This window comes from Dinoponera quadriceps, unplaced genomic scaffold (genome assembly GCF_001313825.1).
Source record: "Dinoponera quadriceps isolate SergipeBrazil2010 unplaced genomic scaffold, ASM131382v1 scaffold323, whole genome shotgun sequence".
Taxonomy (NCBI): Eukaryota; Metazoa; Arthropoda; class Insecta; order Hymenoptera; family Formicidae; genus Dinoponera; species Dinoponera quadriceps.
Window position 1 is genome coordinate 5,031 of NW_014554579.1, and position 17,917 is coordinate 22,947.

The 17,917-nt window shown below is 38.3% G+C and overlaps 5 protein-coding genes across 6 annotated transcripts; 3 read left to right on the top strand and 2 right to left on the bottom strand.

Annotated features, from left to right (window-relative positions):
* Window positions 1–428: 428 nt before the first annotated feature.
* On the bottom strand, window positions 429–5,680 carry LOC106752177. The gene is made up of 5 exons (XM_014633705.1): window positions 5,365–5,680; window positions 3,382–3,918; window positions 3,138–3,226; window positions 1,877–2,101; window positions 429–824 (listed from the first exon to the last, which is right to left on the bottom strand). Exons 1-5 carry the CDS (start codon window positions 5,485–5,487, stop codon window positions 605–607), a joined length of 1,194 nt encoding a protein of 397 aa, XP_014489191.1. The 5' UTR covers window positions 5,488–5,680; the 3' UTR covers window positions 429–604.
* Window positions 5,681–6,116: 436 nt separating this feature from the next.
* LOC106752164 (membrane-bound transcription factor site-1 protease) lies at window positions 6,117–12,075 on the top strand. Of its 2 annotated transcripts, XM_014633685.1 has the most exons (13): window positions 6,117–6,204; window positions 6,306–7,336; window positions 7,466–7,819; window positions 7,918–8,102; window positions 8,160–8,451; window positions 8,509–8,660; window positions 8,860–9,140; window positions 9,223–9,334; window positions 9,417–9,675; window positions 9,760–10,034; window positions 10,115–10,425; window positions 10,672–10,951; window positions 11,348–12,075. In XM_014633685.1, the coding sequence occupies exons 2-13, from the start codon at window positions 6,803–6,805 to the stop codon at window positions 11,721–11,723; spliced, it is 3,411 nt and encodes a 1,136-aa protein (XP_014489171.1). In that variant the 5' UTR covers window positions 6,117–6,204; window positions 6,306–6,802; the 3' UTR covers window positions 11,724–12,075. The 2 variants fall into 2 exon arrangements, with proteins under 2 accessions (XP_014489171.1, XP_014489170.1); XM_014633684.1 differs by having other exon boundaries at window positions 6,125–7,336.
* On the bottom strand, window positions 11,944–13,546 carry LOC106752165 (protein RTF2 homolog). The gene is made up of 3 exons (XM_014633686.1): window positions 13,335–13,546; window positions 12,675–13,064; window positions 11,944–12,564 (listed from the first exon to the last, which is right to left on the bottom strand). The coding sequence occupies exons 1-3, from the start codon at window positions 13,401–13,403 to the stop codon at window positions 12,148–12,150; spliced, it is 876 nt and encodes a 291-aa protein (XP_014489172.1). The 5' UTR covers window positions 13,404–13,546; the 3' UTR covers window positions 11,944–12,147.
* A 1,120-nt stretch (window positions 13,547–14,666) lies between these two features.
* On the top strand, window positions 14,667–16,876 carry LOC106752149 (homer protein homolog 1-like). Its single transcript, XM_014633639.1, has 5 exons — window positions 14,667–15,078; window positions 15,965–16,121; window positions 16,237–16,368; window positions 16,436–16,687; window positions 16,762–16,876. Exons 1-5 carry the CDS (start codon window positions 15,053–15,055, stop codon window positions 16,792–16,794), a joined length of 600 nt encoding a protein of 199 aa, XP_014489125.1. The 5' UTR covers window positions 14,667–15,052; the 3' UTR covers window positions 16,795–16,876.
* On the top strand, window positions 16,859–17,635 carry LOC106752136 (homer protein homolog 2-like). The gene is made up of 3 exons (XM_014633601.1): window positions 16,859–16,933; window positions 17,030–17,305; window positions 17,450–17,635. The coding sequence occupies exons 1-3, from the start codon at window positions 16,859–16,861 to the stop codon at window positions 17,633–17,635; spliced, it is 537 nt and encodes a 178-aa protein (XP_014489087.1).
* Window positions 17,636–17,917: the final 282 nt, after the last annotated feature.

Here is a 17,917-nt window from a genome sequence, read left to right on the forward strand (position 1 = left end):
ACTGACACCTAAGTTCCAACTGATAAGATGGATCCTTTTAAACCCTCTAACTTTTATATGAAACATTTTTCTTTCAGATGCATTGTTCAAGATATTTGAGGTTGTCATTTAAAATGGGACAGTTTGTATACAATACAAAGCTATCACAATAACACATTACTGTTTTGACATATCGTTATCATTTTTTTTAATAATTAATAAATAAATCACGAATATATGTGAGTGGAAGATCCTAATAATCTATTTGTATTAAAATGTTAAGGCTATTATATTTTAGAAGTACAAGGTATTTTATTAATATAACATGCATTTTCTAACATTTGTGAATTACAATTACTAGATTTTTTTTTTTAGAAAGATATTTACGCTCTTATTCTGATTGCTGAACAAACGGATGCGGGTAATTTAGAATCATATAAAAAGATAGATAGATACATTTAATGTATATTCTTTTAATTCACATATTCTCTTACACTATCAATAGTAGTTTTGCTTGCTATACTGATAAATTTTTAACGAAATGCATTATATTATAATAATCTTAGATACGTTGTAAAACTATTTCTTTTGTCGTATAATTTTACAAACTGTTTTGCCAAATCGCTTATTCTAACCGATGAAATTTTAACGTAGTACATAATTCAGAAAAACACTCATCATTGTTGAACACGTCCGTCAGGCCTCTAAATAGCGCTAATTTCGGGGCGATACGTAAGTCATCCTTTTTCTCCGCCACATCTTGATCGGGCATCACTTTATCCGCGATGTGCTTATAAACTTTTCCCTCGCTATTTACATAGTAAGTAGAAAAGCCATCATACCATCTGAAATTGTTATATATAATTATTTCCTTTTTATTCGTGAAATAAGATAGATTACATAAATAGGCTTTAATTTTAATAAAAGTTTAAGCAATTCCCTGCTTAAGAGCAAAACGAGAAGAGTCCATGAATTTTTAATTGAATTCGTAGCAAATACCACAAAAATAGACCTTGAGACGTAGAAAAAAATAATTAATAATAAAATATAAGAAACAACGCCAGTTATATATGTATAAATTGATACAATTAACCCTCAGAGGAGGGCCATTACGATTCTCGTGAGAACGAGGTGAAAATTACAAAAGTGATTTTGTCCAATTTACTAGAATATTTATAATTTCATTGCTCAACACCTTGTGAATTTGCTCACTTTTGTCATTTTCAGCTCTTCTTGAGAACCGTAACAGATAGATCAGATCCGACCATATTCTAATGTTTCCACGCATGTGCTAGCGAAGCGTGGCGTGTTGCGGCTTCGCGAGTCTTTCAAGCCAGTCTTTCCGCAACAACTGATAATGTAAATAAATTGGACTGCATAATCTTACCTAGTATAAAGCAAATTCGGCTAATATGACCTAATTTTCCCAAGCGCGTTCTCCCGGTTGACCTACCTTGTTATTAACGTCATTTCTCGATTATTTTACTATTTTTTTCATTATTATTTTTTAACAAATTACTTGCCACAAATTAGCGATATATTAATCATAAAAAAATGTATAATTATTTCTTGACTAATTAAAGAGGAAAAATTGATAACTCTCTCTCTTCTGTTTTTATTTCATAAAATTTTTTCAAAGACTAATTCCTTGTCTATAAACCTTGTTATATGTGGGACAGCATAAACTTTGTTATCTGAAGGTTTAATGTAAAGGTGATACTACTATGAATTCAATTTCTCCAATATTTCATTTTTCATAGGATTATAGCATGGTACTCTGAGTTTAATAATATTTCTGGCACCTGGCGAAATTAAATTCATATTCATTCAACAATTCATTCATGTTCAATGGCACTGCACATGTGTATACTCGTAATAATCTTTAAACCAAACTTACAGCTCAGAATCCTTTTCCAAAGCTTCTCGTATATTGAAAAGTTTATATTTCCAACAAATGCTGAGCATTCTTATAGTTGAAACACCTCGTATACGCCAACGAACTCTCACTGTAGCATCTTCAATATGCATTGTGATCTTTATGATATCAAACTTGACAAATGCGAACTTTACGTGACCAAGCGCCTTTAGAAGTGCTAATTGTTTTACATAACTCATAAGTCCCCTGCAATATTCATTAAAGTACATACAAATAATATGCAAAAACATATATAAATATTGAACAAATAAAATTTGAAGCTTTATAAATTATTAGAGGTATATGAATCGTTCGAATCTCTGTTGATTCAAATTGGTTTCGAATCTTAACGGTTCGAACAGTTCGATAATTTTATCGGCTGTGCTGAATCGGTCGTGTCTTTCGATTATTTCATTTTTATCGGAAAATGATAGACGAATAAGTCATTGAAAAAAAAAAACTAGTTCCTTAAAGTCACTTTTTATTGTTAACAAAACTATGCGTGTAAAAATATTCTTCTGCTAAATAATTTGGTGCGGTTCTGATCATAAAATACGGAAACTTTGTAAGATAGATGTGCAGCTTGAAAACGCTACTAGATTAAAAATAATTAACTCCATAATTTGTTTAAACATACTGTATCAAATGTATGACAAATTTATCATCTTGTAAAATATGATTATGTTATGATACATGCATATATATTTATCAGTTTATAAGATCTGTTCACACCTGTTTGATATCTATTATAAATTTTCTAGCACTTAGCACATTTTCTTTGTGATTGATGGGAGATTTTTTATGCAATGATTAATATTTTTACTCATACTCAGGAAAAAGTTTTTAATATCATTGTAAGTATTTCATCACGAATTAGCATGTAAATCCCCCCAAAAAATGTAACTCAAATTTGATATACATTCAAATTAAAGAGATTAGATTAGATTCGAAAATTAGGAAAATTAGGATAAAAATCAGGTTAGATTCCAGCATATCGTCAAAGATTTGATTCACGCGCATGCACATACGTGTGCGCAATACACACAACACACACACACAGACAGAGAGAGAGAGAGAGAGAACATACATACACACAAACAAATAAAGCGATCGGCAAATATTTAAAATATTCAAAATTAAACTATTCAAAGTGGAATTTGAATTTTGTCAAGTACTTATAATTCTCGCAATGAGTCCATCAATATATAATCTATTTAAAAGAAGAACGTGAAAGTTAACTTACTTTGTTGTTACTCCTCTTATGTTATTGATGAAGATTATATCTTCAGTATATATTGCGTAATTCTGCATCTTCACAAACAACTTCGGCAACTAAAAATAATTCAATAAAATAATTGTTTGATACAATAACATGTACAGTGTTCCGGGATTATCGTACTTTCTCTCAAAATACAACTCTACTTTAAAAGCATTCGCGTGAGGAAAAGACAATAATTCCAGAACACTTTGTTTGTCAGATAACATACATCTTCACTAAGACAATCGAATACACGTTGCATTTGTTCCTGCGATGGTTTACCCTCGGTATCTTGCGGTGACGGCGATGATTGCTGCTGACTTGATTTTAAAGGAGTCACATCCGTAAATAGGATGTTGCTTCTAATACTCAATCCTGGACTACGATGAAAATCCTCCAAAATTGGAACAATTATTCTACTATTATCTAGAAATGAATTATTCTTAACATTGCCTATAACACTTTGCGTCTGAGACACTGTAACATCATCCGATGTGATTCCTATAATGTGCTTCCTGTTTTTAGCGACGGCACTGAGCCTTTGTGTCCTTTGCGACCTGCGCATCTGGGACCAATAAGTCATATTCCTCCGTACGTTATCATCATATCGATACAATCGACGACCAAATGATCTTTCACTCCATTGACTGTAAGTGTCGATGAGAGAGGAAAGTGGTAAATTTTGATGTAATACGTAATCCACAGTAGGTACCGACGTCTTACTCGTGGTAGAGGCTCTTGCGAATATTCTTTGCGTATCTAAAAACTACAATTTTACGGACAATTAATCTTGATAATATATATATGGCACTGATGCCGCTTTATGTTTAATCTTATTAATTTATAAACTGTAATGCAGAATATGATAGAAATGTACAAAAACTTATTCAGCACGAAAGACATGTTTTATACAACTTTATTTCTAGGCAATATGGGCTTTGAATTAGGTGACACTCTCTTATAATTCCTAAGATATTTTAAGTTAAAGATATACGTGACTAAAAATAAGAGTGAGAATTGCAGAACATGTGCGTATAATATACATGTTAAAATATTTTTTGTAATATCAATCTTATTATACTAAAAAATAATAAAAATATATATTTTTATGTTGGCATGTCATTATGTCTCTGTATTGAACCTTCCAGATATATTATATAACTAATATTTAATTCATGAACAGCCTGTCAAACATGTTTGAATATTTTACCTTACTAAATTGATGAGTCTATTATATACTAAAATCAGGGTTGTAAAGTAACACATTATTTGTAACAAGTTACTTTTCTTCGGTAACAATTTTGTAATGTTGTAAGGCTTAATAGGCCTTTTGTGCAAAGCTTGTACAACATCTTTTCGAAATATCCCTTTACAAAATCTACAAATATATTTAAACCCAAATAAACTCTCTTGTTTAGGAGCAAATTTCTTTCGTATTTGTTATTTAGTATACGATAGATTCGTTAATTTTGTAAAGTAAAAGATTATATAGCAACAAATTTATATAGTTACATATCTGTTTTTAGCTAACAAATTTATGTAGTTACATATCTGTTTTTAACTTGAAAGCCAAAAACTATATTGGTAATACATTAAGTAGAGGAATAGTAAACATAACAACTGTAAATACATCTCTTATTATTTTTGAGCGTAACAGTATGCATATTATGAGAAAATATTCTAAAGTGGTCTACTATCAGCCTTACTTTTTAGTTATATATCTTTAACTATGAAATATCTCGGAAACTGTAAATCTCACCTAATTCGAAGTACATGTTACTTATCCTTCTAAAGCATGTTAAAGTCGAAATAATTCGTGCTGCATACATTTTTTGGTACTTTTAGCCAAAAAAACTATTATTGGAATTTAAATTATGCGAATTGGCTACAATCTAATCTGGCTGAACAAGAAGTCTATTTTTGTTCCTAAACTAAGGCTGCACTGGAATTTCGTTTTTTTATCCTTCAATGGTAAATTACATACTTGTCTCATCCTAACAGTAAAAAAAAAGTGCAACTTAGTTCAGAAAAACGAAAAACAGATCCAAGGTTAAAAACATATAATTATATAAGCATAGTTTAGAGGTTAGAATGGTTTTATTAGCAGCGCCGGAATAACGCTACTCGATACGAAATCATCTTTAGAAATTGGAGATTGCATAAAATAACGAAGCTAAAATAATAATTAATAGATGGCAACCTATGTACATACTTGCTTCATAAAGGTAGATCCTGTATTCTTTCGCAATTGATAACGGCCCAGCTTCGACAGTGATTTACGGCTATTGACGAACGATAATAGCCTGCCAGGCAGCACGCGAAAGCATAGAGACATGTTGTGGAGGATGTATATCGTTCAGATTGACATTAACATCCCTGTCAATAGCTTATAATACAAATAATTACGCACTGTGATTTTACACACCACTACCATACCTACGGTGTTCGTACACGCGTGTTCATGCAGCACTCTCTCTTTCTCTCTCTCTCTCAGTATGTGACAGGCTACCAACAGTGCTCCAACATCATTTTACCACTAAAAGTGCATTCGGGAATCCACGCTAGACCACTTGACACCTGAAATGCGTTCTTTTATTCGCAACAGATGCAGCTGAATAAATCTCGTGGGTGCATAAAGATTTCATTTTTTTAATTACTAACTAGAAAAAATAATGTTTCTAGAAAACACATTCTCCTATCGACTATCAGTCGTCGTATGTTCGAAATTGGAAATCAGTATTAATCCTTCAGTATTACTGAAGGATTCCAAGGTAATAATTTGTTTAAGTCTGTTCCAGTGTTGCTTCGCTGTTAGTTGAACAATTGGCCTGTTCTTTTCAGCTGCACTGCTAAACTACTGACATAAGTTGAATTGAGACAAGTGTATGTTTTCACACTTCAACTTATTTCACCAGTTCAGCAGTGCAACTAAAAAGAACAGACTTATAGTGTGAGTGGTGTTGGGGCGATACAAGCCGACAGGCCGTCTGCCACCAGAATTAAAGGTAGAAAGGAAGTCTGATGTTCTTTTGAGGAGAAGATGACAAAATAGGTTGGTAAAACCATATGTCATCATTCCAAAAGAGTAAAATGCAATTCTTTCTGATAATAAGTACGTCCCTGATTACATACATGGTTCATTTGTTAATATAGTTTTCATCAAGCATAAGTTGTCCATGTCGATGGAATAATAATTTTAATCGCCTGTATAAGCAACGCAAAACAGCTTGTGATTACAATGTACTAAAAGTCTATAAATTATTAGTGGAATAATGTGAAAGAATTATTTCTCCGTGGGAAGAATCTGTCACTTTATGCCTGTCAAAGAGGTTAAGATGCGAAGAAGAAGTGCAAAAGGATCCTGCGAACGTGTGTGACTACGTTTTTTTCGAAATTATTTCGAAATGTTACTCGAGTAACATAACCAACAGTGACTCGATAATCCTCATTTTGAATGTGGAACAAGTTGAGAAAACGCAAATTACTGATCGATCATTTGTGTCGTTTATTAATATGATGAAAGATGAAATAATGAATACACCGAGCGAGAAACGGAAGAATCGTTGTAGGACCGATCATCTTATTGTATCTTGTTACTCGCTGTAATTTTTACCAAGTATGATATACATTCGATATTTCAACCGAATAGTATGAAGCTGCATACATGCTGGCTACATGTCTCCTGGATACTGTTACTTAGCTTCCTTGTTGGTTCATTCTGTTTTGACAACCATTCTAGAGAGTATAATGATAGAGACTATATTAAATCTGACTGTAACTCATCGTCTGTATCCTCCTGTGCTTGCTGCGATATACAACGAATCCAAGTCGAGTTTTCTTCCAAGATAATCGAGAACGAGTATATAGTCGCGTTTAAGGGTTACTACAAACTGCACACGCGAAAGAATTACATAGGAGCAGCGTTAAATTCATCAGGCATTAACAACTGGACAATTTTACATCGTGACAATTTGGCATCTCGCTTCCCTAGCGACTTTGATATCATATTATTGGAGGAAACAGTCAAATATCACGGGCTGAAAGCTTTGAATAACCATCCGCTTGTGAGGAGAGTAACACCGCAGAGACTTGTACGTAGAAGTTTAAAGTTTATCAACACAACGACGGAAGATTCAGATTTTCCTGAATATAGAAACTTGAAGAAAAGACGGACCAATACTTATGTGAGTGAGAACAAAGCTGGCGAAAGTTGATAATCTGGCTAGAAAGAAGCGCCACATCTTTGATAAATATATATATATATATATATATATACTATGTGTGTGCGCGATAATAGAAAATTTTAATTTCAGGATATGCAGAATGTGCTCGAGCAATTGCAGTCGAACAGCCGTCACTCGTCTCGCAGACTACTAAGAGCCATACCGAGACAAATCACACATATTCTCCAGGCTGATATATTATGGGCGAAGGGTATTACCGGAAAGGGTATAAAAGTAGCGATATTCGATACTGGACTGGCTATTAGTCATCCGCACTTTAAGAAGATCAAAGAGAGATCAAATTGGACGAACGAGAAGACTCTGGAAGATGGCCTAGGCCATGGGACATTCGTGGCTGGTGTCGTTGCGTCTACTTCCAGGGACTGCTTGGGTTTTGCACCGGACGCGGAATTGCACATCTTTCGCGTTTTCACAAATGCTCAGGTACCGTTCTTTTTGCCATCAATTTATACAAGTTCACGCCTTTCTCATCTCTCTCTCTCTCTCTCTCTCTCTCACTCTCTTTTCCCCCCTCGACACAGGTATCTTATACCTCGTGGTTTTTGGATGCATTCAATTACGCCATACTCAGCAAGGTGACAGTGTTAAATCTAAGCATCGGGGGTCCGGATTTTATGGATCATCCATTCGTCGATAAAGTGTGGGAGCTTACAGCTAATGGTGTCATTATGGTGTCGGCGATCGGCAACGATGGGCCTTTATACGGGTACGTATAACACAACATGTGACATAGCGCTGATCCTTACGTTACATCTCGATCCAGCACTTTGAACAATCCTGCCGATCAAATGGACGTAATAGGCGTAGGAGGTATCAATTGGGACGATCAAATAGCGAGATTTTCTTCGCGCGGCATGACAACGTGGGAATTGCCATCCGGATACGGAAGAGTTAAACCCGATCTTGTTACATACGGATCAGGAGTGAAAGGATCTGCTTTGCAGAAAGGGTGTAGAACTCTCTCCGGCACTTCCGTAGCTAGTCCCGTTGTCGCTGGTGCTGTTGCGCTCCTAGCTAGCGGATTTGTCGAAACGGGCGAATCTGCCAAACAGAAGGTAATCACGACGAACGTAAGGTAATATCAACCACTCGAACATGAACGTTTATTTAAGGTGACGCCAGCGAGTATGAAGCAAGCGTTACTAGGATCAGCCCGTCGCTTACCTGGTATCGGAATGTTTGAACAAGGTGCGGGAAAATTAGATCTTTTGCGGGCGTTTCAGTTTTTGCAATCGTACACTCCTATCGTCACGCTTAGCCCGAGGTAAGAGCCTTTCATTGAAAACAAATATATACTCAAAGTTTCCTCGAAACGCCCATCTGGGCCGCGCCATTCATCCCGCTGCTTCGTCCGATTGTGCGAGAAAAGAACACTGGGGTTACTCCACTCGAGAGTTTATTGCCGATGTTTTGATGAATTGTTTTAAATAATTATTATTTTACCGCTCGACGATTTTACACAGTTATATAGACCTGACCGAGTGTCAATATATGTGGCCGTACTGTACTCAAGCTGTGTACCATACCGGCATGCCGACGATAGTAAACGTGACTATAATAAACGGCTTGGGTGTATCTGGACACGTGGTGAATCTTACTTGGCATCCGTACGTCAGTGACGGCAACGGCCAGCATATCGACGTGGCGTTTACGTATAGCGATGTTCTATGGCCATGGTCGGGCTGGTTAGCAGTTGCCATAACAGTACCGTCGACATCCCGCAACTGGCAAGGCATCGCGCACGGTTTATATGACATTTCACTTCTTTCGAAATGCGCTTAATATTGTACACGTTATTACTAGGTAGATTATTTTCACGCACACAGGCTATATCTCCGTCACGATTGAGTCGCCGGCATGCGACAGTGAAGATAAGCCGCGGCAGTCGACGATAAAACTTCCGTTGAAGGCAAAAGTTATACCTACACCTCCTAGACAGTGAGTATAAAGTAGTGGCGCATGATAATGAACGGGACCATTCCTTTTCATCGAATCGTTATCTCCTCTTTCTCGTCTTCAGCAAACGTATTCTATGGGATCAGTATCATAACTTGCGCTATCCACCCGGATATTTCCCCAGAGATGACTTGCGCGTAAAGAATGACCCTCTCGATTGGAATGGAGATCATATACACACCAATTTTAAGGATATGTATCAACATCTACGTAACGCCGGATATTACTTCGAAGTGCTCGGCCATCCCTTCACTTGTTTCAACGCGAGAAATTACGGAACACTGCTCATCGTAGATACGGAGGAGGAATTCTTTCCCGCAGAAGTAAAGCGTTCTGGAAATTTCGCACGATTCTGTTTATCAGTGTGATATCGCGATTTTAAAATTGTGTTTTGTCAACCTGCGCAGGTGGCCAAGCTGAAGCGAGATGTGGAAGATGATGGTCTCTCAGTGATCGTGTTTGCAGATTGGTATAATGTGACGGTCATGCGGAAGGCCAAGTTTTACGACGAGAACACTCGCCAGTGGTGGATACCTGATACGGGAGGTGCAAATATTCCTGCTTTAAATGATTTACTCTATCCTAACTGGGGTGTGGCATTTGGCGATGAGGTGCGAAACGGTCAGTTTACCCTCGGCCAACATGCACCGGTCACATTTGCGTCCGGTACCACGCTCGCCAGGTAAGTCCATCGGAGAAAATATATAACACAGTGAGTAAGTCGCTTGCGGTAAGAAGAAAGAAATTTGAATGTGCATTCAGATTTCCCAAGGACGGAGTGATCGTGTACGTTGAATTACTGGATCAAGGTCGAGAGTTTCTCTTGGAAAAGGAATCGGGAATGCCTACGCTCGTGCCTATCCTCGGACTTTTGCAAGTGACTAATGAGAATGACGTTACGAGAGACGTAATGTATGACGAAATTAATGATCGAATTGAAGCATTGATGATGGACGAGAAACACTTGGAAAAGAACAAACGTGTCAGAGACATAAAGCGCACGAATACTGCACCTGGTAGACTTGTCGTTTACGGAGACTCAAATTGTATCGACGACAGCCACTTGCAAAAATGTACGCACGCTATAACGCGATGAATGTATAGCATATTGCGTAATTTTCAGCATCAGATGTATAGCATATTGCGTAATTTTCAGCATCAGATTAATGTACAAACTTTTTTTTTTTTTTTTTTACAAGGTGTAATCTCGCACGAGTCGTGTGCCTTATCCATGTACATTTTTTTTCTTACTTGAAAATTTATTATATGTACCAGCACATATTACTAATGGTACTTATACCGTACTCTCACATTCACAGCATGTTTTTGGATGCTCGATGCTATTTTGGAATATACTACGACGGGTTACATACCTACCGTTTTTACGGATGAAAACGAAACGAAACGCAAGACTATTAGAACAACCGACGATCTGGAGATTGGACAATTACCACGTCGAATGGAAGGAAATCATTTGAGCCGTCACAGCAAAGTGTTGGACCCAGACGGACCGACGGGCGGCGGCGGTTTTAGATCTCTCCCATCGTGTCCTACAGCTGTTTATGCTGTACCACTACCAGTCAATGAAACTGTGCCAATGTAAGTAGTGATTTCCCCCCCCCCCCCCCCCCNCCCCCCCCCTCCTCCTCTTATGTCGGCGCAGTCACTTGACAAGCATACAGCTTGCACTCGACAAATCCATCGCGATAACGTGAGAAAGAGAATGCGTCCCCAGACTGTGGATTTAAAAAAAACTGTGAGATCTAAAAAAAAAAGGAGGGAAAAATCGAAATAAAAAGAAAATTACATCCCGATCATGTGACATGTGGATAGATGACTCAGCCAGAAGCTGCGAACAGACCAGTGTATGTTTTCAATACACTGAAGTAAATTACATATTTGTTATTTTATTATCAGTCATCTTCAAATTAAGCGCGGGGATGTACTTACTGTGAGTTTCACAATGCTCACTCGAATGCACTGTCATTCTTTCAGAAATCTTTACAAGTCCCACAAGGTACTTTCTGTAAGCAACACCATGAATATGGGCAATCCAATGCTGCAAGAAGAAACAGACGCTTTGTGGCTCAAAAGACGAGTCGGTGGTGCTAGCATACCTACATTGCAGAATGTTGGCGTTGGCAGTGTGGCTTATGACGGGATTCAGGACGTTCAGCAGGAAAATCTGAATCCAGTGATCGTAAATCAATGGAGCTTTATATTAGGAATAATTATTGTAGTGATATTTATCGTGTATTTGTGGAATCAGTGTTTGGTAACGAAGAGACATTCCCGGAGGAAACGCACTGTTGGCAGAATTCGTAGGATCATTCAAGCTATCGTAGCCATGCGTAGAGTACCACAGATGTAAAGCTGAATGATTATTCAACAAAAATGTATTACATCGATCATGTGAGAGACAAATGCGAAACATGTCTTGCGTCAAAGCACTCGATTAGTTAATATATCGACGAATATTCGACATGTATACATTAGATTGTATCTATGATGTGTGTGTGTGTGTGTGTATATTACGTGCCTTTTTATGATGTGTATAATAGTATAAAGTGAATCAACAGATAATATACATATATTTTGATAAACATTCGTTTATTATTCACCTAATCATGCACATTCATTGAGAGAATAATAAAATTGATCGGATTTCTTATCGGAGCTTGTCCGAGTCGCGAAAATCAATTAATATCTGGCTTTCAAAATAATTAGAGAGAACGTCAACATTTGGCAATCTAATTTTAACTCGTATCAAACTATACTCGTATTTCATATATACATCAATTATAAAACGGGTTATATGTAACCCAGTGCGCTCTATCTTGTTCTACGGCAGATTTATGAGAAGTGAAGATGCTTTTGAAAACCTCCGACGCTCTAGGATCCTTTGCGATACTGTAATCACTTTTAGCTTTCTTGTAAGCAGGATCGTCGCTTGGGTTGTTCATCAGGTTGGGAACTACTTTGTCTTCCTTTTTGATCTTCTTTCTTGATGCAGATAGCCGATCGTCTCCCTCACTGCTCTTTCCCTCTCCTCCTGTTGTCATACAGACGTCGCTAGATTTCCTCTTCTTTGACTTCTTTTGAGTAATTCTCCTAAGTACCGCACGTTCCTTCATGAGTTCCAGATCATCGCCCTCTGCATTTAATACAACTATGTCCACATCCTCATATGGTTGCTGGCACTTGTGACATGACTGTGTGTGAAATGTTCAACATATAAGTCTCTTACTATGTTAAACACGCATTTGTATACACTACATATCGTATAATCTCTAATTTAGAAATATTAAAAAACATAACTTACCCAACTTTTTACTTCTTTCAGAGCCCGTTCGCTCATAACACAGCCACATGACCATAAAAAGCAGAACTTGTATTTTCCATTCATCTCTAGGCCAATAACTGGACAGATGTATGGACTGCTCATTGCAACTCTATCTGTGTAACCATCGCCTTTTTCAGCTCTATCACCATTGAATGCTGGATTCGGTGTCAGATTAAGATTTCTGACATCTTTCAGATTCTTAATATGCACAGCTGAGTCAGGAAGCGTATTGCGATCCAAAAGACCTTCCAATACAGATTCTTTGGTATATAGACGTCCCAGGCTGCAACCTACAACCGGTGGTTGCAATGGTAATTGTCGTATCGCACAGTGCTTCCATTTGAAAGCCAATTCTGCTTGTTTGTCCTTCTGCAAATCAGACAGTTGACATAAATGATCCAAATGCCAACAGATGTATCAGATGTTGATTGCCAAAGAGACACTACATTTGGTACTTTTATGAACAATGACGACATTTCTAAAGATTACAGAATAGAAATTCGGATTGAAATATAATACTTTCAATGTCACTGATCTTTTTCCAATATCTGATATATTACCGACAATTTTTTACCAAGTTGAACAGATGTAAAGTTTGCTCCAAGTTTAATAAGGTTAAGATAAATCTTCTCAACTTACTTGTTCTGGCTTTTTTTTCGTTTTTACAAGCTCATCTCTGCGAGGAATGGTTCCACCGTCGCAACCCATGATCAAGTTGAATAATCGACAATATCACAATATATTATGTATATTATGTGGTAGAATTGAACGCGAGCATGACACGGTAGGCAGCGAATCGGTCTGTCGTGCTAGAGATTCGGCCCCCCCCCCCCTCTCCGGCAGGAAAATTTTCCATACGCTCGTAGCTCCTCTCTTCGGTGATCTGGCAAACCACCAAGAGTATCTCATGCAAAACCTCTCTCCATCTGCCGTTCGAAACCAGCGATAAACTGTGTAAGTCCCGTATGCATTACGTGTACAATCTGCGTGCGCATCACATGCAATACGTAAGAGAGAGAGAGAGAGAGAGAGAGGTGTAGGCCCAAATGTGGGATGTAGCGCCAATAGATGTGATGGAATTGCAATATTGGGAAAAAATATCTCTCTTTCTCTCAATATTAGTTACAGGCTAACTCGTAGAGCCCCAATACCAAAATTAAATGGGCAAATGACGTTTTCGATTTGCTGACCCGACGGTAGCGTTCCAGTAACCTTTTTGTTTATAGTTCAAATTACGTGTATTATAAGTTGCGATACTGTAGAGATTAGTGGAACGTAGAGTTCCACTTAACGCTCGCATCGTTACGAGTTTTAAGTGGAACGCTAGATAAATAGAGAAGGCGCGATCAATAGATGCGCAATATTTTCGCCGAAAGCCGCCATTTTGTTTCTCATGAGCGCCCAAACTATGCGTCATTTTGTACTAACCTGCTCTCTTTTTTATGATCCATCAACGTGCCGAACGGTAAGAAGTTTATTATTAGCTAACTTCCGCCGCGCGACAAGCGTGGGCAGAAGCCGTAAGAAATTAATCAATCGAATATGAGGAGAATAATCAATTGTGATTAGTCAATTTCTTAAGGTTCTGTAGACCTCCCTTTAAGCCCGTATCAGACTATGGATTGAGCTTAGACAAAAATTTAACCAATCAGAACAAAGTTCGCTAAATTCAAGTTTAGCGAGTTTTACTCTGATTGGCCAAATTTTAATTCATCCAATGGTTTCTCCCCACCAGACGCGGCAACGTTTGCCGCGCGGCAAGAAGCGACGCCACTTAACGTGCCCTTTTTCCAACGACAAAAAAAAACTGAAAGTTTATTGGCGTCGCTTCTTGCCGTGCGACAATCATTTCCATGTTCTGTATGCATAATCCGGGCTTTAGAGGCCACCGAGTAAAATTTTCCTTCAAAAAAACGTTTTGGATAGTAATAGAAACTATTGGGGGAGCGGTGGTGGTCGCATAGTTGTGTTTCAGCCTTAAAGGTGGCCGCCCGTTTTTAGTGTCGATAGGCGCGCGTGATTTTCCGCGAATTCCGTGTTTAGTGGATTTAGTGAATTTGACAGATCGGAGCGCGCTGTGAGTTACAGCGAGGTTAACGGTAGAACCTTTCGCGGAAAATCGATTAAATCCAGGCAGACCGTGGAAAGACTCGCGCGACTACGTTCATGCTGTCACATGATCGTCGCCGTTGCTCGCTATAGAGAACTCGGCCGATGGCGGCTGTCAACTGGCGTATCTCAGCCCACGGTCGGATGGTTCTCGGCCGTTTCTTGGAAAATTCCGCCTGTCTGTAAATAGCCGCCGCGCACTAAACGCGGCACAATTTATGCGACCGTTCGATTAGGGAGCTTCTTATATGACATCGGGCAAGGAAACGATGGGGTAAGTAATTCCGGCGAGATACTCCAAAGATTGTACAAGGGTGTGTAATGTGCACGTATACGCGACCGACTAATTTTCGTTCCTCGTAGTGTGCGTGCGACGAATTATTCTTAATGCGCTCATCACCGGCCTGCATGCAGAACTAGATCACTCGCGCTAGATGCACACGAGGCAATGCCCCTGTGCTCCGTTTTCTGCGTGTATTTCGCTCCCTCGTGCATATCCCATCCATCAGATTTTATTACTTGCAACACATGCAGCGCTAGTCTTCCCTATCGTCGACGATAGTCCCGAAAACATTGTTAATAGCGGATTAACGAAACTCCCTGCAAACATTCATTCGGCCGACATCCGTTTTGTTGTTTTTATAATTGGAGAGAATAGTTAATTCTTGACGAAGAAATGTCTAAAAATGGGCTAAAGAATTTTCAAAACATTTGTATTTGTGTAAGTAATGTGGTATATTAAACAAACATTTATATTCACGATGTGTATCTAATATTAATCTCTCTATTATGTTGCAATTTCCTGAATACTTTTTTCCCTTTCCCTCTAAATTTTCTCGTTTTTTCTACATATTCGGCGATGTGAGAAAAGATATATCCTTCAATAACGAGATTTTAACAAACAGACGACATTCGCTGTTTTATTTATCGCTAATATCACATTACAAATAAATATTTCCATTACATGTTTTGTGCATTTTCTCTTTGTCATTTCACGCAACAATTCTACGCCTGTATCTTTGAACGTGCAGTTGCATTAATGAGGTCAGATAAAAATAGATGCTTTGTATCACACACACACACACACACACACACACACACACACAAACATATATAGAAGATTACATGTACTCTACTGTTACCATTTAAATTGATTACAGTGAGCAACCAATCTTTACGTGCAAAGCGCACGTATTTCACATTGACCCAAAAACCAAGCGGTCCTGGGTATCGGCGTCAACGGCGGCAGTTTCAGTTTCATTCTTCTATGATTCCACCAGAAGTTTGTATAGAATAATTTCGGTTGAAGGGACAAAGGTGACTATGAGTGACCATTGATTGATATAGCGATAGGATCAAAACATACGTGATGCACGTGTGTGTTTGCATATATCTGTGCGCATATACATGTATGTATTTTTTTGCTCTCTAGGCTGTTATAAATAGCACAATTACTCCAAATATGACTTTCACAAAAACATCGCAAAAATTTGGCCAGTGGTCGGATGTTAGAGCAAATACCGTATATGGCTTAGGTTTCTCATCCGAGGCTGAGCTAGGCAAGGTTTGTATCGCTTGCATTCATCAAGGAGCACAAATCTTTATGTCAGAGCAATATTCTTTGTTGGCAGTTCATCGAAAAGTTTCACGAGGTGAAAGAAGCCACCAAGTTAGCTAGTGCCAAGTTACAGTCAAACAGTTCTTCGGTTACACCGGCCACCAGTGCAAATGTCAGCCCCATTACTTCACGATCGGGTATGCCGTCGTCGGAACAAGATCTGATCGATCCACCAAATTCCTCGATGATCAATTCCAATGTGTCAGCGTCAAACAACCCGAACCCGAATGCCAATATGATTTCCGCTCAGAACAGTGTGTCTTCGGTAAGCAGCAGTCCTTTACCTGGTAGTTGTCTGAATAAAGTGGACGACGAATTGAAAAACACAGTCCATTCAAGATCACAGAGTATTTCTCAGCAGAGTACAGATAGTCCGCAGCATCAAGGGAAATCGGCGCAATTGAGTTCTTCGGCGCAAAGTGGGCAGTCCGCTGAGATGCAACTCAAGTATGAGAACGATAGGCTGAAACTCGCTCTAGCTCAAAGCTCTGCTAACGCAAAGAAATGGGAGGTACGAATTCCTTTGGCGGCATCTCTCTTGTTTGTAAGACACAGAGTGGATGTAATGTGCGAATTACACGGAATTATTTTTAATTTTATATTATAGGTTGAGTTAACTACTCTCAAAACCAGCAATGCAAGATTAACGAGCGCGTTACAAGAATCCACAGCTAATGTAGACGAATGGAAGAGGCAGCTGCAATCGTACAAAGAAGAAAACGCCAGGATAAAAGCCAAGTATGCTGATTTGGAAGCTGGGAAAATTGCAGAAGGAAACAGCGAAGCTCTAAGATTGAGAGTCGAAGCATTGGAGAGTGAGTTGAGAACGCGAAATGAAGAAATCAAAGCTCTTACGATGGCCAATAAAAATAAGGATTTTGTGGTACGTACGCGAACGGTTTCTGCCTCCCTCCCTTCTTCCCTCTCTCTTTCCCTTTTTTATTCTGATAATATAACTCTCTTGTCTCACTTCTATATACGCGCGTCGTGTCTGCTCGCTTAACTGATATCTTTTTCTCTTTGTAAGGCTCTGCAAAAGGAGAATGGAGAACTTCGCGATATGTTGAATGTAGTTCACGAACAATTAGAAATTGCAATGAGTGCGAATAAGGTCCAAAAGCAAAATTTGGAAACGTTAAACGCCAGATTAGATGGCTTCATACAGGGTTTGGTAACTATACATCGAGAAATTACGCATACATTGCAAACCTAAGTTTGCACCAAGTAGGAAACCTAAGAAGAATGCCTTTCTTGGGTCTTTTGTATTTATACTATAAGCGCGATGTACGAATGAACAATAGAAATAGATAATACAAAGGGGAGATGCGACAAAAATCGAACGGAAAATTATAGGGCATACCGCGCGCGCGCGCGAGTCGTCTCGAAAAAATAGCACGGAAGAAATTACTTCCTTTAACATGTATTTATATATGAATCGACCTGACATTAACGGTTAGCGTTTCTCTTTAGAAATAAGTTTCGTGCCATAATCTAT